This window comes from Plasmodium inui, assembly GCF_000524495.1.
Source record: "Plasmodium inui San Antonio 1 unplaced genomic scaffold supercont1.8, whole genome shotgun sequence".
NCBI lineage: Eukaryota > Apicomplexa > Aconoidasida > Haemosporida > Plasmodiidae > Plasmodium > Plasmodium inui.
The window spans coordinates 837,249-862,555 of NW_008481842.1; the positions used below are offsets into that span (position 1 = coordinate 837,249).

Here is a 25,307-nt window from a genome sequence, read left to right on the forward strand (position 1 = left end):
GAGGAATCATGCCGAGTAGGCATCCTATGGCAATGCCTATGGCACTTCCAATGTAGTAATAGCGTCTAGTTCTGTTCATTTTGAGTTGTTTATTGGTTAGGTTTATCCTCGGGAACCCTACGTAGGCGATGATTTTTTCTATGTAGCCTCCAATGAAGATGCCCAAAACATCACTGGTTAGATTCCCCAATCCTGCTGCAGCGAGGGTGCTGAATCCTAGGAAGACGCAGAAGGTAGAATCGAATAAATCCCCTGCAATAATCATAAAGGAGTTATCAACAAAGCCGAAACAAATGAATGGGATGCAGCCTGAGAGGGCTACTAAGATGAGGTCGTGCCTCTTTATATTCATTTCTGCCTTCTCGTGGGATTTATCTTCAAACGGTTTTTCAGCATCTTTGCAGCTGTAGTAGTCGCCCTTTTTGGACAGCAGTTTGTCGTTTTTTCTGCTTGAGTTTGTATGGTCCGCGTTATTGTGTGCACTGGAGGGTTGGTGGTTTCCCACCTGCCTATTTGGATTGGCGGCATTTGGATTTGCATCACTTCGGTTCGCATCATTTGGGTTATTTTCGCGACTTGCTCCTTTTTCCTGCGCGTAGGTGTCTTCACCGTCTGCCTGACCACGTTCATGCGCCTTCGTCTTCTTTTCAAGGTGGAGAGGAGCTCTCCCACAGAAGGGGAATCTCCCCTGCTCGATGGACGTTTCGACCTGTCTGCTCCTTCGGATTATTTTACCCATGAGGTGGGCATTCCTCAGGTTGGCGCCCCCTCGCTGTTTGATTACCTTCGTGTGAAATAAGCTAACTTTGGGGCGTCTTCCCCATTCAGTGTGCCTACCCTGAGTTATGTTTTCTCCAAAAAGGGTGCGTCGAGGAGTCTCCTCATTTTGATTAATCACTTGGTTCCCCTCTGGTCTACCGCTCCTCGGTTGTGAATTTTCCCCCAGCTGCGGAACCTGTTGTGAATTGCCCTTTTCCCTATTGGCTGCTATCCCATACTTAAAATAGTTGCGATGTTCCTTCCTTTTCTTTCTCTTAATAAAACAAATGTTTTGCTTTTTTTTAATGGTGCTTCTTATCTGAGTCTGCAAGTGATACTTGGGGGTCAGGAAAAAAAAAACACTTTTCGAGAAATGCATTTTTGCAATCTGTTGAGCGAACGCTGTGCAGATATTTCACGTTTTTTTTTAAAATGGAACAATTACTTAATTGAGTGAGCTGCCGGCGCGGATGGTGCTGATTGAATCGCACTTTGCAGATGAAAGACTTTTTTAGGAAATGACTTATCTCTGAATTGTGTAAGGCGACGAAATTTCTCCCTTTCTGTTGTAGGAAAAAGGAGTTACTATTGGATAGACGGGGAAAATGCTGGACGCACATTTTATTGGCGAGCGAGGCAGTGTCTCGGGGGAAAATACAACAACGAGAGGGGCAGTGGGGACGAATCGGAGGGGAAAAAACACACGCATATAAATACGTACGTATGTGCTTATGCATATGACGTGGTAGTAAGCGCGATGGATTGGGAAAATACAATGCTGAATGCCTTTCCGTGAGGAAAAAAAAAGAAAAAAAAAACAAATGTTAAAATGTGCTGTGTGACTTCTTTTTTCTATTTAAAAATATGAATAAAACGAATTTTTCCATGAAAAAACATTGCGCTGAGGCACCGTTCTGGGAGAAGAATTGGTTCGGAATGGGGAATAAAAAAAGAGAAAAAAGAAAAATACGGCCAATATATACGTGCACTGCGGAATGCTGATTTGTTCGTAACAGAATGGCACAACTGTTTGGCTGTTCTGTTAAGTGTTTATTAAAAAGGACAAAACAGATGGGGGTTATCTCTTGGAAGCTGAAGCAAATAGGTAATTGTGTTTCGTTCTACAACAGGGGCTGTGTGCTGCGTCATGTGTCGCGTCGCGGTGAGGTCCATGGGGGGGATAAATTTTCCGCCTTCTTTTGCGGTGTGCTCTGCGGTGTGCTTGTCCGTATTTTTCTGGTACTTTTTTGCGTCACTTTTCGCGCGATTTGTTTCTTCTTCCCTTTTGCATTTTTCAGTCTTTAATCTGCGTGAAAAAAAAAAGCCAAGTAGTGACCACAGAGAGATTTACCTCTTTTGACTGGTGCCAGCAGGGCACACTACCGCGTCAGGGTGAGCACCCCAATTGGGGGAGCCATGCGTACAGTTTTTAACTAAGCATTAGTGTACCCCCTGATATATTTTCCCTGCCCGTCTGTTCAGATGAGCAGTCTATTTTCTGCAATTCGCAGAGTTTTTCCCTTTTACCCTCTTTTCCATAACATATGGAGGTTGCGCACGCTTGGCTGCGATAGCATGTTTTGGAGCCGCTAGAGGGGACTATTGCATTGGGGCCCAAAGGTACATACGTGGTACGCACATTCACGCGCATCCTCCTGCGGGCAACAGGCATGACGAGTAAAGCGGAAATTCCCTGAAAGTTGAACGAATAAAAAAAAAGGAGGGACGAGGAAATTGCCTGACCTGTGTAAAATTCATTGGGCGTGGAGTGCGGAGAATAGGGTATTATGCTCCTCGGTTTGGAAGGCCCACGGGGAGAGCTCAAGCGGGGAAGAAGTTAATATGTTGGGAAGTCAAAACGTTTGGAGGTTTAAACGGGCGAAGTTGAAGTGCTGGAAAAATTCCTAGGAAAATGCGTCCATGACTTGGCTGCCAGCCTCTCGTATTCCTTCGCAGCTGTTAATTTTACCGAGCATTTCCAGCGTGCTTGTGTGAAGCCTCCGAAATTATCGGCAGGACTCACACACCTGTGTACGCATGCGAGTATATCAGCATTGATATGTACACTTGTGTATGCAGAAACTTGCGTCCCTTCCGTCCGCTCAACACACGTGCCGCATTGAACAAATCACCACTTAAGCGTTTTCTCTTTTTTTTTTCCACCTTGAACAGTTTCCCTTTTAAAATATGTATCAAAAAAAAAAAAAAAATCTGCATTTTGGGCATAACTAGCTAGCAATTTGTTAGTACATTATGAGGCACAAAGGAGCGTACTAAACGTCCCTCCTTTTCGTGTGCATTTATTTGGGACGAGACGGAGAGTGCAGGGGAAGGGAAACCGGCCTATTGGCAAAACACGGAGTGGACATAAGTGAAGACGCTCCACAGAATGACGAGCTGTATTTTTAGCAACTCGGAAAAGAAAGAACTGCAGATGTTAAAGAGGCATTTTAGGGTTACTCATCCAGGTGTAACCCAACCAGACAGGCTCATATACAAAAGGAAGAAGGGGAAGAGGGTGAAACAGGGAATTTACCTGCATGGGAATTACCCCAACTACTTTTACGAAAGGTACTGGAAGAGGAAAAAAAAGTGTGAAGAGATCTCCCAAGGTGGTGCAGTCACGGAACGTAGCGAAATCTCCCAAGGTGGGGCAGTCACCGAAAGTGGAGCAGTAACCCAGGGTAGGGAAATTCCCCAATGTGGAGCTGTCACCCAAGGTGAAGATGAAGAGGCCAAAGAGAAGAAAGAAACAGATAAACAGTGCAAATCGAATGAACGAATTTGCAAGGTGATGGAAGTTGCTGATGCGAATAAGAAGCAAATCATCGATGATTACAGATTAACCCACGTGAATAATCTGATGAAGGGGATTTTTTATGGTAAGGACATCCTGGACATTGGCTGCAATTGTGGAATAACCACCTTTTTGCTTAGTCTTAAGTATAAGTGCCGAGTTGTCAATGCCATTGACATTGATTGTAACCTCATTAATAACAACGTCACTTTGCTGAGAACTTTCATCGAATTTGTTTTAGTATATAACAGCCAGAACCATGTTGTCCCTTTTTTCCTGCGCCGCCGTAACTTGACGCAAATGCAGAGGGATATCTTCCTCGAGGTACATCTCCTGCGGGAAGCGGTAAAAGGGGAAGCGGCAAAGGGCAGAGCGGCGGGGGGCAAAATGGACGAAGCGGCGGGGGGCAAAATGGACGAAGCGGCGGGGAGCGAAATAGACCAAGCCACAGGGGAAAAACCCGAGAGCGACCAAAAAATGGCCTCCACTCACGAGCGCGTCTTCCCCTTCAATATATATTTCTCCTGCTCGGACATTTTTGACAAAGTGTTCCAAACCGCGCACAGCAAGTACGACGTAATTATTTGCTTCTCTGTGTTGAAGTGGATACATTTGAACCATGGGGACGCTCAGGTGATTCTCTTTTTCGATCGCGTCCACAGTCTTCTAAAAGAAGGAGGGCATTTCGTCCTGGAGTATCATAAAGAGATAAAATACAAGGTTAAGAAATGTGACAGGGATTATTACACACACGAGACAAAGCTCAGTTATAAAAATTTCGATGCCATTGCTCGGGGGGCGTATCAAAATAGCAGTAGGATGAATCTCGTTGAACGCACGATTTTTGACGCCAACGCGGAAGAAGGCCCAAGTGGGAGGAAGAAGGAGCCCGGCATGTTCAGCAGAATTGTTTGCATTTTTCAGAAGGTGTAACAAGTGGGATTTACGCCAATGGATATACACATACCTGTTCATTTTTTTCGTGTCCTTTTTTTTTTTTTTTTTGAGCCTTGCGTTGGGCATGCTCGTATGTATGAACAGAGGTTATGCCGTTCGAACGAGCCGCAAACATTGGTACCGTCACACTTCGGGGCATGCCTTTATTTATCAATTTTGTTACGCACGCAGAGGTGCGTCTCCTGAGGGGAGCGCGTGTAGAGGGCAAAGCGGCAGGCACCTTCATAGCGAAATATTTACGATCACATTTTCGACAAAAAAAAAGTTACCTCTGCGTATAAGGAAGTGTACATGCGTCCGTACATGCGTGTATAAGCAAATATCGCGCATGGGCGAAACGGCCAAGCGGAGCAAACACATTCGGGGAGGAGATATACACACGGGGGGAGGAAGTTCCACTGGGGGAAATTTGGCAGCTAGGAGGGTGCGAAATTAGGTGGGTCGCAACTTCGTATCCTCCACCGCCGCTCACGCGGCACAAATCGGAAGGGGATTCAAACTCGGGGCGTTTCCACGCGATGGCGGTGCTACGAGTTAAATATAAAAATTAGCTTGTCGAGGTTAATTAAGCTTATCTCTAGGTAGTCCACGGCATACTCGCGTGACGTCAAGCTGATTTCTTTTTTATTCTGATGGCTTCTGCTCGCTTTGTTGGAGCTCTGGTTGGTGAATACGTTCTGTCCGGAGGGGGTGCCCTGGCCAGTACGCAGTTCTGGAGGGGGGTCCTTGCCCACCTCGTTCGCACAAATGTTGGACTTATTGTGCAGCGTGTTTATTTCATTATTCTCGTGGAGCTTCCGTATGTAAATATTTTTCGCGATGGTAAATAAATTTTCCTTTATTTTATTGCTTGTGTAATACACGTTCGTGGAGAAGGACAAGGAATGCTTAATGTACGTTTTGTTAACGTTACTGTTGTTACATTCATGACATTTGATGTACCCATGATACAGCAGATTATACAATTTCTTTCTCACATCATTCAGTGGGATTAAAACATTTTCACTTATCACTTCATCATTAACTTTTTGTTCAGGTGTGGATATGAGAAAGTTCCAAATGCGTAAAGCGCCTGACCCGTTCATATTTTCTATAATATTTGTTGTAATTTTTTTTTTGTAAATATTTTTAATATTGGAAAAATCGGCAGCGTAAGTTATCATTTCATTACATTCTGTTCTTACCAACTCGTCTGGATATTTGATTAAGTTGTTTAAATTTTCTAAGACGACATTTCTATCCATATAGATATTTTTCTTCTTAAAATTGGTTATTACGTACTTTTGGACATTTTCAAAAGTACAAAATGAGGGAGTGTACTTGTAATTATTTTCTTCAACAGAGTAACTGAGCTGAACATTTTTTAATAAAAAAAAAAAGATTCCTTTTTCGACTTCGTTAAAATTGTAATAGTGTGTTATGAAGTTAAAACACTCTTGCTTTAGGTACAGGATGGTCAGAACTTCGTTGTTTGCTTGGAAGTATGTAAATCGGTTGTCCAGATAGTCCAGGAGGTCACTCTGCATGTTATCCTTATTTGTATCCCTATCTGATGTGTTTTTGTTGGGGTTGAAATATTCGTACTGGTTTTCACTAGATATCTCTGTGTGATTCTTCCTGTCTGTCTCTTGAACATTCATCATGTTGGAGCGATCGAAGGGGGTGTCGCTCCCTGGATAGTGACTTCCCTCTCCCCTCAAGTATGAGCTACTTCCTGGATAGGAAGTTCCCCCTGGGTAAGCACTACTTATAACGCTGTTATTATCCTCGTTGAGGTGGCTACTACTACCGAGGGGGTCCGAAGTTCTGTCCCTTTCTCCAATTATGGAGAATATATTCCCATCGAAGGTATCATTGTTTGTAAAATTTCTACAATTGTGATTTCCCCCCGATTCATTCTCTGTTGTCTTCCTCCGTTTGGCATTGTCAACCAGGCTCAGCACACCTCTCGTAATTTTCGCGCCGTGTTTCTTGCTATCATTTTGGAACGCGTTGGTTGCTGGATTATATCCGTTCATGCTATTCACATTGTCGGCTGGCGCGAAGAGGAAACTATCATTGGAGCCGTTGAGTGACTCCTTGGAGTGTTGGTTGTTCCTGTCAAGCTCAGTGGGGTTTAAAAGGCTGCTTGTTCGGTTGATCTCTTCGTGGTTGGGGTGAACCGTATGATCAGTGCGCGTTTTAGCCTTGCCATAAGAGGCTGGGTTGGTTTTTTGGACATTTGCCTCCACTTTGTTAGTGCCCACGTGATTACTTCCATTGGGGTGATATACAGCGTCATAGTTATCCGCGTACGGGGCCGGGTCCACGCTCCCGTTGATATAATTTATCGACTGATCATACTTTCTGGTAAGGTCCTTATCAGTTGTGTCATTTTCACATGCATGCTCATTAAAATATTTACACTTTTTTATATATTTCCTTTTTAACAACTGAAGGAAGATGAGTTTTAGTTTTTTTTTCTTTATATTTGGGATTTCCTTTTTACACACTTCTACGTAATCGTCTTGCTCCAAATTTTTTACACACGCGTCGATTGTGATTCTTCCATTCTTAATTACTCTTAAGAGGATAACCTTTTCGATGAAGTGAATAATGTCCCTTTTGGAAGATACCTCTTCGGCATTGTTGTCCTCCTCTTCTTGGAGAGTACTACTGCTATAATCGTGTATCCTGTCTGACGTGAAGAAGTTGTAACTCATAATACTATGCATTCCCGCGGAGGGGAGAAGAGCATCGTTTGGCGTGGTCACATTTTTACCCTTATTCTTACCTGCAGCAGCGGTAGGGATTGAGTCCACTGCAGGGGAGGTGCCACAGAAGGGGGAGTACTCTGGCAGGTCATCAGTGCTTCCACTTTTAACACGGGTCTGGTGCATGTAGTAAAATATGGACGAGTATCTGACAAGGGAGTAAATATTATTAACGACGACCCAGTACTCCACCCTCCTAATTTTGCAAATGCAGGAGGCACAGCTACAGCCCTTCATGTACTTGTAGCTTCCGTGGTAAGTCAAGAAGTGCATTTCTTCCCTCAGGTTTCTTTTGCTGCGTCGTTCCGCCAGGGCGTCGTCCTCCTCTGTGTCATCCCCTTCGTTGTCCTCTTCCTCGTCATCAGCATAGCCCGTAGGGGGACCATTTTGGGGTGGCCCCCCCTCCTCTTCTTCGGCTGCGTCGATTGCTTCGCCAGCTTGGTCCCCTTTGACTACTTCTATAGGTGCTGTGGCGCCCAACTCTTGCACCACCTTTATAGTTTCTTCCACCGGCGCCCTGGCACGGCGTTCCCCCCTTTCGTCTGGCAGAAGAGGGACCGTCTTCCCGTCCGATGGCGCGTGACTGCATTCATGAGACTTGTCGTAAATAATCCGAATGTCCACGATGTTGTGGATGAGCAGGCAAAGTAAAATGTTCCTCACGATGCTGAATTCGTAATTCGACAAGTTTATAATTTCATTAATTGTCAGTTTATTTCCATAGAGCAGAATCAGCTCAACGATCTCGCTGCAGCATTGTCCAAAAATGTCGCCGACGATGTATTTGAGGTAGTGCAGTTCGTTGCTTATCATTTTGCTAAAAGGGGGGAGAGCGTCATGGGTCTGTTATTTACTACTTCTCGTGCTGCTGCCAAGGTAGATGCCCTGTTTCTTTCCTCTGACGAGGGCTCCCATAGGGGGACCAGGGGGCTGGCTTACTCAAATTCTATTGAGAGGAAAGCATGCCCCCAATAATCAAAGGGACTGGACATGCCACATGGACGTAATGGATGTGACGAATCAACACGTGTTGAGCAGCCAAGTGTTGGTTTTTGCTAGGCCAAGAATACCAACAGAGAAGGGAAACTGCGCAAATCGTTGAAGCGGGGAAGGCTCCCTTTACGTGTGCCTCTCCTTCAAAATGGGGGGAGAATAAAATAGGCCACCAAAAAATGGGCCAAAATGGGAACAATGAAGCACTAGTACGACAGAATGGAAAGAATTTCAACGGTGGTGGGGAGGAAGAGAAAGAAACACTTCATGCTAAACAAGTTCTCATGTCCCGAATGAAGAACGCGTTGTGAAAAAAAAAAAAAAAAAAATAAATCCGTGTTTGTAAAGGAAAAAAAAAAATTTTTTTTTGTTTTATACGAATGAGAGTCATCACCCTACAGAAAAAAAAAACCACGTGACAAAAAAAGAAAAAAAAAAAAGAAAAAGAAAAAAACAAACAAATGAATGTATAGACAAATAGACGAATGAATAATAACCCTGTAGGGGAACGACGTGGAAGGTTCATTTTTGTTCTCGCAAGTTTTGAAAGGAAAACTGGACCTGGAACGGATATTACTTCCCCCTCTCTTTTCCCATATTCAGTGCCTTATGTGTGAATGGAATAAAAATATTGGGAAGAAAAAAAAACTTGTCATCTTGTAACCAGTTCGTCTGTAATTATCGGACAAGTGAGGCGGATGGGTAGGGGTTGTCGAAAAGCAGAACATGCCAATTTTGCGAAATTAGAAGAAGCCACTTTGAATGTGTATATCTATGCACGCGAATGCTGCTTTTTGCCAGGCATACATTTAATCGTTTCGCGGCAGATGTGGAGGACGTGGCAGAAATGAACCTCTTTTTGGCTGTAAATTTTAGCTCTACGCATCCTCCACCCTGGCACGGTTTTCCCCCATATAGTTTCCTCTAATCTGTCAACAAGGAAATTTATTCCACCACTTCTATGAAGCAGCTCCTTTAACGAGGGTTAGTTAAGCAGTGTCTATATGAGAAGCTTCACGACGTGGCGCAAAAGTGTGGTCACTTTTTCCCCTTCGTTTTCCTTTTTTTTGTAGATGTGTAGGGAGGTGCACCGGAGCATATTAAAACAATCCAGATGAAAAGAAAAAAAAAATAATAAATTGAAGGGATGAACCCGCTACTGGAATATAGTAAATTACGTGTTTTTTCTTTTCTCGTTTTATGTGCCGTACACATGGGTATAGTCCTTCATCCCCCCCCTCACCCCAGTAAGTTTGTCTCCCCCAAAAGGTTGCCCATCTTTTATTCTGCTTCCTGTATCAACAGAGAGAATCAAAGAGGCGGTTTTTAGTAAACACCCCCTCGGCGTCAATAAGACGCTCCCAAAAAGTGAAAACTGTGAATTTAAGAAAAGGGGAAAGGAGAAGATAAAAGATCAAAAAAAGGACAGGATAAGGGATTCAAGAGAGGAAAAGATAAAGGACCAAGGAAGGGAAGACATATCAACCCCCCACAATAGAACTGCTCTGCAAGGCAGGAGCAGTCGGAGCTTCTCACTTTGTCCCCGTGAGGCCTTTGCACACCAGCACATTAGCAATGTTGACCAATTTAATGACGCGCCTCGTCGAGGGCATCCAAGTAGCAGAAATGAAAACTGGGAAAGGAAGACGTACGCAATTTCGCAAGAAGAAAAGTGTGTGGCGAGTGAAGATTTGGAATTGTCCCTTGTCTGCCCGGACGAGCCGGTGCGCTTGAAAAAAGAGGAAGAAAAAAAAAAAAAATATCCGTTCCGTCGGACGAATCCCATTTAACGCTCACGTAACGAATGATCCAAAGGGAGAGGTCTTTTTTTTTCTTCATAAAATTGCAAACATTTGCTCCCCCTTTTGCAGAAAAGCAACGCAGGGATGGTAGTATACAAATACTGCTACATTTGCGAAACGGGGAAGCCCTGTTTTTGCAGTGAGGAAAACTACGACTATGAAGAAGTAAGCACAAGGGGGTATACACATGCATATCTATCACTTTGCAACTCCGATGTTGCCATTTTTGGAAAAGTTAAAGACACACTTTTTATTTTTTATTCTCTCCGTTACTATTCTGTGCTGATTAGGATACCTCCACCTGGGATGGCGGGAAAATAAAACCAAACATTCATTCAACTTTTAGAGATATATCAGTAAGAATTCTTTCCCATGAGTGAATTTTTTTTCTTTTAACATCCCGTTGGCTTCTAATCGTTGACGATGTGCTCTACATTCATTACCCCAGAACATCATAGAGACAATTCATTCAAACAAGAAAAAACAAGGAGGGGATAAAATTAATGCTTGGGTGAAGGGACAAGCAGGGTGAGATTAAGAAGAAAAAAAAAAAGTCGATATATGCCCAGCTTTTCACTATTAAAGAGAGCGTTCATTTAAGTCTTCTTTTTATTTTCATCCCAAGTTAAAAGAAGAAAATATGTTTATCCAAATAATTCACTTGGTTACCTTTTCAACGCAGAAAACATACGGGGAAGAAGGACCCTCCTTCCAAGAAGAAACGTATACCCAGAGACAGAGACTGTCTCGTTTTTTGTGCCACTCGGAAACTACTCATTTGATTAGTAGCCGATAATTTGGACAATAGTGGAGAAATGATTTACCTATTTTTCCACGGACAGACCAGAAGAACGAAGCGACGAAACCATTGACTACCTACGACAGGTCTAGAAAATATGTGCAATGTGTGCATCACATAGTTGGGGACATATAACCCGTCATGTTGTGCGTTGCTTCCGTGTCAGGAAAGGGCAAAGCGGTGTGATCATAAGAGAATCTCCTCGATTGCGTGCATCCTCCATTTGGAGAAAAAAAAATAGACAAATAGGAAACCAAATCGGTTTTCTGTTTTGTCCCATTTTGGCATTTTCAGATTTTACCTTCAGCAAGTGAAAACAATTAAAGGGAAATTGGACTGCTGTAGGGAGGGGCGGGTGTGGAATGAGGACACGGCGGGTTAGAAGTCATCTGTTTTGCAGCAGCTTAGATATATTGGCGACCCGGTGTGGGTACGCAGGGAAGTACATATGTATATGTCGCTATTTGTGTATGTACCCGCGAGGAACTCACTTGTTATCGATCATTCCCGTAAACGTGATGACGACGCAGACAAAGGAGCCCACGAGAAGAGCAAAGTCGACAAGGTAAGGATTACCTGACGAATAGGGGAAAGCTAAAGAGAGTGTTAAGAAGGTTTTCTTACTCCTTTTTCTTATAGCTATATTTTATAACAAGTTAGATCAAGCGAAACCTGAGATTTCGTTTCGAAACGTTTGACTAAGCAGGACATGGACCACAATGGATCGACCATGGAGAAAAGGATGGACGCTTTGATGGAAATTGAAAAGTACTCAATGGTGGGAAGCCACCTGATTATTATTTGCACAAAATTGAGGCGCTACTAATATGATTGACGCATGTGCCGTTTTCCAGCTGCGTATCGCCTGTCTGTGTAGATAATTTGTGCATTGATGGGGGGGTTGTTCTTCCTTTCCCATTTTCGACACGGAGGGAACCCGCTCGTGAACGAAATGTGTTTCCTTTGCGCCTCTCCCAGAAAGCACCTGCAGCTGTTGGTCAGCCTGTTCGATGAATACAAAGATTTGGAGGAAAGGATGTTATGATAGGAAATTTCAGGGGGGTAGCTCCGTTTCGTTTCCTTCTTTTTTTTTTCTTTCTTTTTTTGCCACAAACGGGTAGATAGACAGATGTATGGATCCCCAGACATAAGTCTACACATGGGTGCATTCTTCCCCCTCCCCCCCCGGGATCGCACACTTGAAGCGTATTCGCTCAGTGGTTACTTAAAAAATGTGGAGATCATGCCATTGCAAAGTTGAGCAAATGGGGAGCCGCGGCGATGCGGGCTAACAGACAAGAGAAAATATACATGAGCACATTGTACTCATAAGTATATACAAATAATCATACGCTTGCGCAGGAAGAAAGACTAGAACAATATTTTCAGAGCGACAGAGCAAACCAAGCAAAGGTCAGTAGGACCATATCTTCAAAAGCTTGTCTTTCCCTCCGGAGGCGACATACTTGCCATCATTCGACCAGTCGATGGCGTACACAGCGTCTGAGTGCCCCGGAAGATCCACAAGCAGCGTTTTCACCTTTTTGGTGCTTTTCCCGTTAGGGTAATCCTTCCCATTTTGGTGCTTCGAATCGCTTTTCCCTTCCTGATCGTTGGAAGTCCCATTAGTTGAGAGAGTTGCTTCTTCTTCCCCTGAGGGAGTTACCTTCCTCTTTTTTAACTGCGAAAGGAGGTGGCTGACCTTCCACAATTTCAAGGTGCTATCTTGGCTGCACGAAACGACGTAGTTGTTATCAATGGACCACACGACTTTGTAGACGGGCCCAACATGGCCGCGATATGTGGCTAAAAATTGACCATCACTTGCGGACCACATTCTAACCGTATTATCGAACGAGCAGGAAGCAATGAACTTCCCATCGGGAGAAAACTGTGCATGTATAACTGTCTTCTGGTGACCTATTAATCTGGTGGATTTGAACTCATCATTTGGCAGACAATCAATAAGGTAAAGAGTCCCATCGTCTGATCCACTTACTAGTTTTTCATTCTTTATGCTTTGGAGAAAATTTTTAAAGATTTTTCTTGATTTTTCGATATGATTTTCTATATGTATTTTGTTTATGATAAGGTCCAGGTTGTAGATGCCATTTTTGATTATCCGTTCTGTGTTTATAGAGAGGCAATTAACCCAGTGTTTGTGTCCCTTAAAATTGTGAAGAAGAGTGCCTTCGTTGGGGTTCCATACTTTGATGGTGGTGTCTCTGGAGCTGCTGTAGATTCTGCTATGCTGCTCGTCCGTGCCAGACCATAGTATGCACGTGATTGTGTTTGTATGTCCGGTGAGTACCTTCTCCACGCAGTTGCTCAGCACGTTGTTGATTCGGATGCAGCCATCTTTGCCTGCGCTGGCGAGTCTGCATTTTAGGAAGTACGCACTTTTGTGAGGGGGACCTTTTGGAGGACTTCTTTCCTGGTTGTCACTATTTGGGTTGTATTGATCACCGCTCACCTTACTTCCGTCCCCATTTTTCCTTTCATTTTCTTTCGCTTCCCCACTTGGCGCTTCGCTCTCTCCATTTGGGGACCCACCAGAAGAGGTCCCCAATTCCGTTTCTGCGTCGGATTTTCCCTTTTTGGCCCCATTGCTTTTCTCCTTTCCTTTTTCGTTTTCCCTTTTCCTCTTCTTAACCTCATCCGCACTTTTCTGTATGGAGCTTCTGTTAAGCAAGTGAAGGGGCTCAAAGCATAACGTTGTAACTTCCTTTTTATGTCCACTTAATTTATTTACTAATTTTCCTGTGTGCGTTTCGTATATAAAGACATTTTGGTCCATACCCGCTGTCGCTAGGAATTGATTATCTGGAGAAAACAGAACAGATAAGACCCAGTTTGTGTGATCTTTTAACGTGACGATTGGTGTTTGCGTGTTGATGTCCCACAGCCGAACTGTGTTGTCCCCTGCGCCGGAAGCCAGATGGGAGCTATTTGGACTGAATGCTAAACAGAGAATTGAATTCGTATGACCAGGTAAGGTAGAATTACATGTCGTAATTCTCTTAATTTTAAAAATATTTAAAGGGAAATATTTTATACGTAAAATATCTTCACTACTTATAGTATTATGCTTTATGGTGTCATACAAATTATTTTTTATTGCCAACTTGTCATTAATCATAAAGGAATAGTTCAGATTTTGGTGGTCATCCTCTTCAATGGAGCCATCATTTTCTCTGTTCAAATCATTTATGAGCTGATCCAAGTTATCCTTTGTTATGCTCAGCGGTACGTTGATTACTGGGCCGGTTGACTTGTTTTCGTGGTTCACAAACTGGATGAGGATCTGCTTGTTCACTCCGTCGCTGCTGGTGTCCTCTTCTTCCATCTTTTCGTATTGGAGTCGGCACAAAAGAAGGGGAGTAATAGACGAATCGCGAAGACGGGAGGGGAAATTATACAAATGGAAAACAAGTGGAGCGAGTGGAACAGATGGGAACAGGAATGGTAATATTATATTTACAATAAAATGGGGGAGGTGAAGAAAAAATAATAAACGCAACAATACTCCAAAGGGAGGAAAAATAACCACACAGCGGAATATTTGTCGCAATGGAGTGATGATCTCCTTTTTTCCTTTTTTTTTCTTTTTTAAATAACGCTTCAAACTTCTTTCGCTCTACCATTCTGCGGCACGTATTTTTGCCGCCCATCTTTGCCCCTCCGCAATCGTAACATTTTGTTGTAGAACGGTTTGAAGATTTTGCCACCCCCAGTGGGAGGTCAGTGCGATTACTGTGGGCAAGCGTATCGACATCTCGCGGGGGGGAAGTAAAACGCACCGCGAGCAACAGGGGTAGGCGGCGAGTCTGCCAGTTCCCTAACCCGATAATCTACTAATCTGCCAATATGGTTAACCTGCCAATCCGCTAATCAGTTTTGCATTTCCGCCCTTGTTGGTAGCGTGTACCGATGGCCAATGGCCCCATGTTGCGCTGCCCCTATGCGCGAACCTACGAAAAAAAAATTTATCCTTTTTGTTTGTCTGTCAGGCCACTTCAGCCCAGGGGTGACATAACGCGTATTATGCAAAAGGGGGGATGAGCAAGCGTGCCAAAAAAAGGGAAAAGAAAACAACAAAAAGAAATTGCTTCCAACAAAGGAAGCACTATCTCCCGTTTTCACATCATCACAAGGTTATTTTTATGGATTTCGTAAATAGAGTGAGAATTTTTTAAAAGAACAAGTGCGGCTACATTACGTATTCAGGAAGACGCTCATTCGGGTATCAACTTTCAGCATCGTGAAAGAAGTCGGAACGGATTGGTGAACCGCTCTCACAATGAAAGGCCTCCATGGGAATAGGCACACGCATGCTTTGAATCGTGCCTTGGTTGAGTAAACATTTAAACATGGCAATATGGAAGCGAGGCGGTGTCTGCACAGGTAGGGATACAAAAGTGGGCTACTCATACACCATCGTGCTGGTAAAGACAAAAAAACAATTGGTTATGCATAAAAAAAAATAAAATAAACAATTGCGATAACATTTTTTGAACAAATTTGCTCGATTTATGGTCTTCCAAGTTAAGGTGCTTTCCAAGGGGATTTTTCACGACTCCGCTTTGATGACAACTACGAAGGGGCATTGGGAATGCGTTGCGCGGAGGTGAAAGATGACCGGGGACCGGACCAGTCCCTAAGAGGAGTAGCGGCACAACCGAATAGCGGCATAGTCGAATAGCAGTGCATTTCGTTCCGCTTCTTTTCCCCCTAACCGTTGGGGATATCCTCGAGGTCCTGCTGTATGTTAATGGAAACTCCATCGAAGTTGTCATTGTTTATGATCTGCAGTTAAGAAAATTAATTATCTGTTTGTTAGCGTGTCGTGAGCTGCAGAAATGTCTGGGGCGATGGAATGTTACCAAAGCTATTTTATTTTTTCCCCCTTTTATGTAATTTTTATTCTTCCTTTTTCAGTGCTACGTTGTATTGAACGTCCTCCAACGTCTTTTCGTCCGTCTCGTTCCGCATCTCGCCCGTATTGAGGCAGAGTATTTGCTTCGTCAGGAATAGCCACTAGGGGGGAGAAAAGAAATTGCGCAAATTAGTTTTTGAAAGAAAGGGAACTACGTGCGGATCGTCTATCCTGTGTACGTTTTTTTTTTCTTTTTTCGTGTGTGCAGTTTTTTACCCAGTTATTTATGCACTCCTCTGTGTTGCAGCTGGATGGAAGCGGAGGGGGGGAAGAAATGAAAAAAAAAAAAAAAAGAGAATGATAATTGGTCATGATTAGTTAAAAAGATGCTTCTTCTTTGTCTTCCCACTTCTTTTATTAAATAAGTGGAACAGATGGAGGAAGTGTGAGGGGGAGAAAAAGTTAGAAGTGCCTCGATTGGCTAACCATAGAACTACGGCCTCTTTGTTAACTAAGAAAAGGTAAAATTGGCAAATTGTTGTTTGGGCAGGTGCATATAATGCAGAGGGGGTGAAAATGATTGTGGAAGGAATTCTCCTCATTTGACGAACACGACTGAATCGGCAACATAATTTCGGCAACTACAAAGGAGGAGCAGCACTAACTTCATTTGTACTTTGCAGCACAGACGTCTGCTACTTGCGCTGCTTTTTTCCTTTTTTAATTTTTTTTACATACCCATATTAACGGTCATGCACTCAGGGCTGGTTGAAAAAATGGACAGCGGAGTTACAACTTCGGTTAAGTCTATGATGTCGTAAATGGTGGAGCCTCTAACGGAGAAGGGAAGTAGTAGCAATGTTGGTGAAAGGAGCAAAAGTGGTGGGAGGGACAACAGTGGTGAGAGGGGCTTCACATTCGGACAACATAAACAAGCATAGCGTCGGCGTGTCCAATGGGCACATGGTCGCGTGGTGGTGTGGCCCCATGGAGATGCGTCCTTATCGATAATACACACCTGTAGAAGCCGAGCGTGTCATTTTTCAAAACTGCAGATACGATGAAGTACTCCTGTTCGTCCTGCATCGGAGGGGGGTATGAAATGAAGGGCCCACGAATTTGGACGTCTAAGTATACATATGTACCAGCCTATCATGCCATATGTGGTCGCCTCATTTTAGCGGCACTTGTTAGCGAGGCTCTGTTTTGTACCTTCTTCTTATGGTACTTGAGGATTCCCCTGTGTGTTTTTTTGCAAAAGGACGGGTCATTTTCCGCTGCGCAAAAGGTGTAAGCCGCAATTAGAAAGGCAAAAAACGTGGCAAAGTTGATGAAATGCATTTTTTTGTGTCTTATTAAATAGGGTGGACGGTGTTTTAAGGGCCAGAATTTGGTGGAGTTCGAAAAGCTACTTGACGGCAGAGGGATGGGTGGCTTAATGTTTACAGGTGTGTGTGGTGTTGTGCGGTTGTGTCGGTCTATCTGTGTCTGCGTCTGTGTGCTCTTTTACATCTCTTTCGCATTGCCTTGCGTTATTTTTATCTTTTTTGGCCTTTCCGGATTGGTATCACCGCCAAGGAAACCATTTTTGGAGTTGCATTTTTTCCATTTTAAATTGAAAAAAAAAGAAAAAATAACAAGAGGAGTCACCTAAGGTGTATATACAGCACTTTTTCCTCCTCCTCATCATCATTTAAAAAAATTTTGTCATTCATTTTGCGTTAAAGGGGACATACATGTGATGCCATCTGATGTTATCATGTATAAAAAAAGAAAAAGAAATGCAGGAAGGAACAGTAGTCGTATGGTGGAAAAAATGATAAACAACGGGGAAATATAGAAGGGGGATCTAAAAAAATGAAAGAAAAGAGTTTTTTAAATCCGGTCCGAAGGAAGAAGCCAACTTTTTTTTGGCCACTCATAAGAAGGCGAAAGTAACAATAAACGTAATAACCATAATGAAGAGAATCACGTTGAAAACGATTTGAACTCTGCTGCATCGAAAGTATGGCCTCATGTCACTGGGAAGAGGGAAGAAAAGAAAGGGCGAGCACAAACATGTGGGTGTGTACGTTGCACCGATATACTGCGCCCATGTGTAGTGCGCGAATGGATATCGCCATGGGGAGGAGATGCAAATTATGCCGGGATATCCGGCGACGCCGCTAACAGCGCTGACGCCGATCACGCCCAAAGCGACGCGCAAGAATTTACCTGCTCGGAAAGAAATCCTGCATCCTTCGAGAAAAGGACACCCTTGAGTCATCGTCCAAGATGCCACGTGGTGCGCCATCCGACATGTACGTGTAATGAGAAGAACTTATTAACCTCTCTGTGTAGTTGCTCAGCATAGGTGATCCATCATCGGTGCTAACGGTGTTTACTCGATGTAGACTATTTATTTCGTGGTAATATTGAATTGAGTATTCCCTGTCTCTTTCAATTTTCAGCTGCTTATAAGCTTGTTCCTTTTTCAGGAGTTCCTTCTCTAAGAGTTCCTTTTCCCTTATGAGTCTTTGTTCGTAGTTTTTTTTGTGGGCTTCTTTATATTCCGCTAGATCGTCGGTCTCTAGAAGCTCCTCTTTCATTCTTTGGGGGATGAATTAATGATGGTATGTCTGAAGCGAAGTAATGGTCTGGAATGGGAAGCACATCATTGGCGGGGTGTCATTCCCATGGAGTGGCATCTGCACACAAGGATATTTGGTGGACCGCGAGCAATTGGGGCTCAGCCAGGCTGTTTCAGCATACGTACCCACGCGTAAGTTTATACTTAAGATTGTATTTTTTTGTGAGCAGCTGAATACACAATTGTTATAATTTCCTCCTTTCGAAATTTTCGCCAGAAACTCAAACTGGATGGAACTCGGCTGAAACGAAATTTACGTCAAGGTAGCAACTTGGTGTGGACACATATTGCATGTGGGACCATTGCATAACGGGGAAATTGCTTTTTCCTTTTTTTACGCATTTAAGGTGGGCTTCCTAACTTGCCCCCGTTCTTCCGCTACACAAAGTTTGTAGATTGGCTTCTTCTCCCGTTATATGATTACTTTAGGAGGACGTAAAATGGGGGTGAAGCCAGGTACCACATGCAGTCATTCCACATGGCTGTTTTAATGGAGGCGATGCCAAGGGCTCTTTATACCGTCTGCATGGAAAGCAATTTTTGTCATATGTCACGTTGGCGAATGCAGGAAGGTTGGTAAAAAAATTAGAGTTAGCTCAATATAGGCACATTTAAAATTGCCCTGTGAGTGCACCTTACCGTTTAGAGGGTTGCCATTTTGTGGGCGGGAATTTTGTTGTATTTTTCATATGAACCTGCTGCCACGGGATTTAGATTAGCATTACTGCCAAGTGGGGGGAGTTTCTACTGAACGGGAAAGGAAGCAAGAAAAGGAAGCTCTTCCATTTAAGCATTTTCTTAAACTGAAGTAACGCGGTAGAAGGATGCGGCAAAAAGCGATTTGTTAGCCAGAGGGTTGTAAAATAAACATGTGCATGTGTTGTTAGCGATAGATGGGTCAAAAGAAAAAAAAAAATGTATATAAACAAAAACAGGAAAGCAAAAATAGCCGAAAGGAGGAGGGAAAAAAAAATTGGCAAAAGGCAAATTGTGAGGAAAAGAAAATGATTACCAAAATGAAGATGAATAGTGGTAACATTAACATGAACACAAAAAAAAAAAACAGGAGGATTAGTTTAGAAAAAAAATAAGAAGCATATTTAGAATAAAACAGTTATACCTTAGAAAAAACATTTACACACTTATCACACACCCCTGCATGCATGGGCCACACGCACATCCGTGTAAGCCCTTAATGACAAAAATATGTGGAGCGGAGAATAGAAAAATAAATGAACACTCAAACAAACGTTGTACGTGTGCTTCCCCAGAGGCAGAACCAAAAAAGAAAAAAAAAATTGAGGGGCGAAAATTATAAAGGGAACACTCCCTCAGAACATACAAAAAAATATGAGCTGAAAGGTGCAAAAAGGGTTGTGGCATTGGATACCCATTTGGAGGGAGAGACGTCAAGGTGTGACAAATTAGAAAAGTGTCGAGGGGTTTCCTTTTTTAATTAACCTCTTCGGGAACACATAAGGAGTGTGCATTTTTTCTTTTTCCGTTGCGTGGTGCTACAGTAAAGTGTGCATGCCGAGGGGGGTGCCTATATAATGAAAAATGGAAAGAGACGAATTGGTGGATTGAAAAAAACTGCCAACAGTACATACGCTTAAGGATAGAGCTCGAGTACGTAGTGAGTTCCGTTGTCCCGTCAAAAAAGGCGCATACTTAGAAGAGGAAAGAAAAAAAAAGAACACACAACAACAGTGTGCGTGGGAGTTTCTTATTTGCAAAAAAGCAAAACATTTTTAAGCGAGCCCTTTTCTTTTTTTTTTTTGGAGCATAGGATGGATTATCTTACTCAGTTTTTTCTGCAGTTATTATGTGTATTCCCCTCCTTAGTAGAACTAATTTTTTTTTTTTTCTTTCAATGTGGCTTTCTTTTTTTTTTCCTTTTCTTTTAAATTCAAGTGAGCATTGGATATATCAACATAAGGCAGAGACACGTTGCCTAACGAATTGGATGTCACCATCTTATTCCTATGTGTCATTTCTATTCCTGTTCTTCTGCTTGGTTTTGTATTTATAGGGGAGTTTTCTCGTTGGACATTATTTTGATTTCTCGCTCTGGACCTTAAGCTGCTTAGTCTGCTCGCCACGTTTTTCTCTTCTTCGAAGTGGCTACTTCTATTGGGGTTGCTCTTTGGAGGTTTTTTCTCTTTGCTTGCGTTTCTCCCTTTACTAGTGTTTGGTGTTCTGCTTCTGGCTCGCCCCTTGATTGTTGCGCGACTCTTATTTGTGATTTGTGCCTTCCGTTTGCTCCCGCTCCTGCTCTTGTTTCGACTCTTGCTTTGGTTTCTACTCCTGCTTTGGCTTCCACCCCTGCTTTGGTTTCCATCTCTGGTTTTGCTCCCCCCCCTTCTGTTGCTTTCTCCCCTGCTTTGGCTTCCACCCTGTCTTTTACTTACCCCCCTGCTTTGGCTTTGTCCCCCCTCTTTGCTACTTCCCTCCGTGGGGAGTGCATCCACCTGCTCGTAAGCAACTCGTAAGGAGGGGTCTCGCCCTTTGGTGCGTCTACATTTATTCCTGCATTTTATTAGCAAAAATAATAGAAATACAATGAGGAGGATATTATATATTACGACGTGAAAGCGCAATGATTGTCTCGAAGCAAAGTTCTTCACTTGAATTAAAAAATTATGCAGGAAAGTCGCACTAGTGTCGATAATGTTACTCATTTTTTTACAAGTGAGGATAAATAGATTTGGGAGATAGCTCATGGTTGCATACTCCAGTGTATTCCTACGCATGTTCGCGGTTGCCATTTTTAACGGAAGGATGAGTGCAATTGGGGGGTAAAGAAAAGGAGAAGTCGCGCACACACATGCGGTGAATGCGTGCATATAGAAAGTGTATGTATGCGTGTGTGCAGTGGTAGGCATTACAAGGTGTGAGCCTTCCAGGGGAAATTTTACAAAAATTATGGCCACGGAAATGTGACAATGCAAGTACTAACATGCGAATGTGTGTACATTCAGATTAGGTCTATCCCGTGATGGCAATACGATGCGATTGTTCAGCTTGCCAAATGTGTATATTTTTTTTTTCCCCTTTTCATTTGTACATGGACAGAGTTACTTTTTACAATTGCGTGTACATTGACTGCAACGATTTCTGCTGCAGTTCGTCCTGCGGAAAGGACAAAATGGGAACAGGTGTAAACATAAGCCAGGGGGAAGTTAAGTCAAACTGCAAGCCAGAAATGGGCCTCTCTACCTGTAGGCTTTAAGCATTAATGTCTTATGTTTGCATTTTTGTCCTAAGCTGCTCAGATATATAGAACTTTTTGTGCAAAATGAAGAGGTAAAATTTTTTTTTATAAAAAATTTGCCCACAATTTTGAAAGTTTTTTTTTTTTTTTTTTTTCGAGGGTATGTGCTACAGTAGGGTGCACCTTTTTTCAGGTTAAAACAAAAAAAAAGAAAAATTGCCTAATTTGTTAAATTAAAAGAGAATAAAAATGAGACCTTCTTTGATGAGACATACGCATGCTTGTAAATCGGAGGGAGAACATACATGTGTGTGCTTATTTCTACATGAAAGGGAGACGAAGAAACAGAATAAAACAGAACAAGAGTGAACACAAGGGAAAAAAAAATAAAAAATTGATTAGGGGAATACGCCCAAATGTATTTCTAACGTGAGCATGTAACCCCCCCCTGTGGGATGCTAAACTTAAAATCTTCTTCAAATTAGACACAATACATATGTAGGATAGTACCCCCTCTTTTTCTCGCCTTACTGGGAGAAGATGTTCCATTCATTTGGTTTACTCGCTTTGTCCATGTTTGTAAAATTGCGAAAGTGTGTGTACCTATGTGCATTCATAAGCACCCCTGCACAGGTATGGTTGAGGTGATGTGCGGGAATATCATTACAATGTGGAGAATTAAAAAAAAAAAAAAATTGGAGAACTAACGTGAAATGGAAAAAAATTGCATATTCGATAAAATTATCTCACTCGTATTTGTTCATGTTTCGCCGATGATGTTAGGAATATTTGGAAGGAAGAAATACCTCTAACCTTTTTACTGTTTCGAAGTTGGAAAAGAAAAAAAAAAAAAATTGCCTATACATCCGGGCCCGTGTTTGAATGATGAACGCCCATAACATCGGGATTTTAGGTGGAGATCATTACAGAGCAAAATTCATCTTAAGATTTGATGAAAGAATAAGAACGCGCGGAAAAATGTGATCGGTTCGTTCCATGAGTGGTGAGGGGTACCAACCCGTGTGCATGTAGAGGGGAATATTTCAATATCTGCACGTAGTGTGAAGTAGGTACTTGGGCGGAGGGTGGGTTCTATACAAAATTGCCATTGGCGAAAAAACGGGGCAAGGATTTCCCCATCTTTCCGTTTTCTCTCTTTTTTTTTAACTGCCACGATATTGCTGCTTTGCAGGGGAGAGAAAAAGAGAAAAAAAAAATACATAAAATAAAATCAGCAAAAATGAAAAAAGAAAAAGACAAATAGAATAAAATAAAAATAATACAATTTTTGAAAAAAAAAACGGATGGCCTGCGGCAAAACGAAAGAGTGTGAAGATAAAAAAAGGGTCAGTCATTTTGAGGAAACCTTTAGGGACATATTCGTGCGTCCAACTAGGTTCCCATTTGGGGTGAGCGAAAAATGAGCAGCGCAAGTAATGTAGTCAATGCTAATGGTGCACCTGATGCGCTCAAACGTAACAGCAGCAGCAGGGGAGATGCGACCAAGGCATGTAGCAAGGTTGATGAAGAAAATAGCGAACTTGAGGGGGGTGTAAAGGGGAGCAACGCACAAAATGGTGTTACGAATGATACACATGGAGAGGACATTCCCTCCGCGGAGAATAAACCAATGGAAAAGGAAAATTCCAGCAGGAGTAACGAAGATGCCCTGTTTCACATCAAGGACGGCTTGACGCAGTTAGAAAAAACGCTGAGCGGAGACGGGTACGCCTTCAGCAATTTGACCTGTAAAAATAAAAATTTGAAGTACATCCCAAAGGAACTAGAAAAATATAAACACCTCAAGTATATAAACATGTCTCATAACAAAATCGAAGATATAGACAAGCTGTACAGTCTGAGAAACGTCGTTTTTTTAGATATGTCTAACAATATGATCAGGACGATAAAAAAACTGGAAAGCAATTGCTTAAAAAATTGTGTCTACATGAATTTATCTCACAATTTAATTAAAAAAGTGGAAGACATAAAAATGCAAAACTTAATAGAACTCGATTTGTCTCACAATAACATAGAAAGTATAAACATCAGTCTGTCTAGTAGTGTAAAAAAATTAAACCTCTCAAATAACAACATAAAAACATTAGCTGTTAAAAATCAGCTAGCCAATTTGGAGTCCATAGACTTGTCATCCAACCCTATCGAGAATATAGAATTTAGTGAAATCGCTCCCAATATAAAGTATCTTAAAATAAACAACAACAGCACCATGCCTATGAGTCAGCTGAGTAATCTGAACAACTTCAAGGCACTGCACCACCTCTACATGGACAATTATCTGCATTTCAAAGATATATCGTACAAGGAGATTAAGCAAATTCTGGAGGCAAACACAAAGGATATTGACCTGCAGAAGTTCAATGGAAACCGGATAGACAGGCAAGGCGCCGCGGGGCTCACTAGAAAAAAACCTTCCCAGTAACCCACCGAATGGGAAGACAAATTTTAATATGTAGAAACCACAGACGGGTGAACAAAAGGTGGAGTAAGAGAAAATGTGATTTTTTTTTTTTTTTTTTTTATCCTTGGCGTCCTTTCCCTTTACCCATACTCTGCTCATATGGTAAAGGATCCTTGGAGTAAGACACACCGGGTGGGCATATATCTATGTGTTGTCGGTACATCTTTAACAGGGGTTGTGCCCCTGCCTCCGATGTAGGAACTCTGCAGACTTTTCAATTCTCCTTTTTGTTTCCGCTTCTTAATATAACTAGTGTAGGGTTGGGAGCAAAGAAGAAAAAAAAAAAAAAAGAAAAGGTGCAAAGGAAGCGCGCGTCTACAAATTAGCAGTTTGTCCTTTTATTTGTAGCAGTGGGTTTCCCGTTCGATTATAAAACAGCTGCATGCTGCAAATGTCTACATAGAAAAAGTCATTCGTCTGTTCCTTTAAAAGTGTCCTCCGCGAAGGAGGGGGTGAGATGTTGCTCTTAACACTGTCCCAAGCGGTTTGACTGCCTGTAGGCGCATTTCCGAATTGTTCAATTTTGACGCCCACTGTGGCGTTGGTCAGGGGCGGTCCATCACGGGGGCTTCTACATGGGACGCGCGGAACCAATGAAAACTGACCCAAGCACTTCGCAATCACTTCGCGGTCACTTCACTCGTAGCAGGCGAACGCGTAGAAGGGTGGACACCTACTCAATCGTCTTCTGCGTCGATTTGTGCAAAGAACCATCTCAACAGAGTTGTAGCGCGAAAGGTGGAAAAAAGGTTGCGCGGAGGGAAAAAAGGAAAGGCCGGAGGAAGAAAAAAAAGGAAAGAAAAAAACAAACAATAACTGACTGATTTGCTGAATCAAACACATTTGATCCCTTTGGTGATATTATACAGGACACCCCATGCGTGAATCCAGATCTCCATCTTGAGTAAGAGAAAAAAAAAGGGATGACAAACAGGCCGGAATGAAAATTGCCATACGTTTGCCGTCAAAAAAAAAAAAAGTACATGTACGTATTTATATATACATAAATATATATATATATACAGTTCGATACATCCGTACATGTACAAAATTACCTCCGTACATATGAGACTGGCATCCATCCCGGGCACGTAAACGCAGGCGGTACAGAAGAAATGTAGATATGAAGAAAAAAAGCAAAAATAAAGGGAACATGTGAATAATTTTGAACCTCGATGATGCGCAGGGGTGTAATATACATTTGCCTACCCCCAAGCGTACGTTTGCAATAGCATCGGCATTCTCC

General features: G+C 42.5%; 9 protein-coding genes across 9 annotated transcripts in view; 3 read left to right on the forward strand and 6 right to left on the reverse strand.

Moving 5' to 3' along the window:
• The window catches only part of C922_02450 (hypothetical protein), a gene marked incomplete at both ends in the record, with an annotated part of 2,367 nt that extends 1,229 nt beyond the window's left edge, over nt 1-1,138 (reverse strand). The window contains one exon of the mRNA XM_008818049.1: nt 46-1,138. Coding sequence (XP_008816271.1) covers nt 46-1,138 — 1,093 coding nt within the window. The remainder of the gene's footprint in view (nt 1-45) is intronic.
• A 2,010-nt stretch (nt 1,139-3,148) lies between these two features.
• On the forward strand, nt 3,149-4,489 carry C922_02451 (hypothetical protein; the record flags this gene model as incomplete). Its single annotated transcript, XM_008818050.1, has 1 exon — nt 3,149-4,489. The coding sequence occupies one exon, from the start codon at nt 3,149-3,151 to the stop codon at nt 4,487-4,489; it is 1,341 nt and encodes a 446-aa protein (XP_008816272.1).
• Nucleotides 4,490-5,040: 551 nt separating this feature from the next.
• Nucleotides 5,041-8,079, reverse strand: C922_02452 (hypothetical protein; the record flags this gene model as incomplete). The annotated part of the gene is made up of 1 exon (XM_008818051.1): nt 5,041-8,079. The coding sequence occupies one exon, from the start codon at nt 8,077-8,079 to the stop codon at nt 5,041-5,043; it is 3,039 nt and encodes a 1,012-aa protein (XP_008816273.1).
• Nucleotides 8,080-8,438: 359 nt separating this feature from the next.
• Nucleotides 8,439-11,905, forward strand: C922_02453 (hypothetical protein; the record flags this gene model as incomplete). Its single annotated transcript, XM_008818052.1, has 9 exons — nt 8,439-8,566; nt 8,863-8,948; nt 9,565-9,983; nt 10,131-10,226; nt 10,510-10,589; nt 11,155-11,237; nt 11,391-11,425; nt 11,567-11,628; nt 11,839-11,905. The coding sequence occupies 9 exons, from the start codon at nt 8,439-8,441 to the stop codon at nt 11,903-11,905; spliced, it is 1,056 nt and encodes a 351-aa protein (XP_008816274.1).
• Nucleotides 11,906-12,274: 369 nt separating this feature from the next.
• C922_02454 (hypothetical protein) lies at nt 12,275-14,206 on the reverse strand (the record flags this gene model as incomplete). Its single annotated transcript, XM_008818053.1, has 1 exon — nt 12,275-14,206. One exon carries the CDS (start codon nt 14,204-14,206, stop codon nt 12,275-12,277), a length of 1,932 nt encoding a protein of 643 aa, XP_008816275.1.
• A 1,385-nt stretch (nt 14,207-15,591) lies between these two features.
• On the reverse strand, nt 15,592-17,077 carry C922_02455 (hypothetical protein; the record flags this gene model as incomplete). The annotated part of the gene is made up of 7 exons (XM_008818054.1): nt 15,592-15,666; nt 15,805-15,897; nt 16,013-16,043; nt 16,223-16,247; nt 16,475-16,569; nt 16,755-16,816; nt 16,949-17,077. The coding sequence occupies 7 exons, from the start codon at nt 17,075-17,077 to the stop codon at nt 15,592-15,594; spliced, it is 510 nt and encodes a 169-aa protein (XP_008816276.1).
• A 577-nt stretch (nt 17,078-17,654) lies between these two features.
• C922_02456 (hypothetical protein) lies at nt 17,655-18,324 on the reverse strand (the record flags this gene model as incomplete). Its single annotated transcript, XM_008818055.1, has 2 exons — nt 17,655-17,757; nt 17,951-18,324. The coding sequence occupies 2 exons, from the start codon at nt 18,322-18,324 to the stop codon at nt 17,655-17,657; spliced, it is 477 nt and encodes a 158-aa protein (XP_008816277.1).
• A 1,891-nt stretch (nt 18,325-20,215) lies between these two features.
• On the reverse strand, nt 20,216-21,133 carry C922_02457 (hypothetical protein; the record flags this gene model as incomplete). Its single annotated transcript, XM_008818056.1, has 1 exon — nt 20,216-21,133. The coding sequence occupies one exon, from the start codon at nt 21,131-21,133 to the stop codon at nt 20,216-20,218; it is 918 nt and encodes a 305-aa protein (XP_008816278.1).
• A 1,866-nt stretch (nt 21,134-22,999) lies between these two features.
• C922_02458 (hypothetical protein) lies at nt 23,000-24,022 on the forward strand (the record flags this gene model as incomplete). The annotated part of the gene is made up of 1 exon (XM_008818057.1): nt 23,000-24,022. The coding sequence occupies one exon, from the start codon at nt 23,000-23,002 to the stop codon at nt 24,020-24,022; it is 1,023 nt and encodes a 340-aa protein (XP_008816279.1).
• Between the last annotated feature and the right edge of the window lie 1,285 nt (nt 24,023-25,307).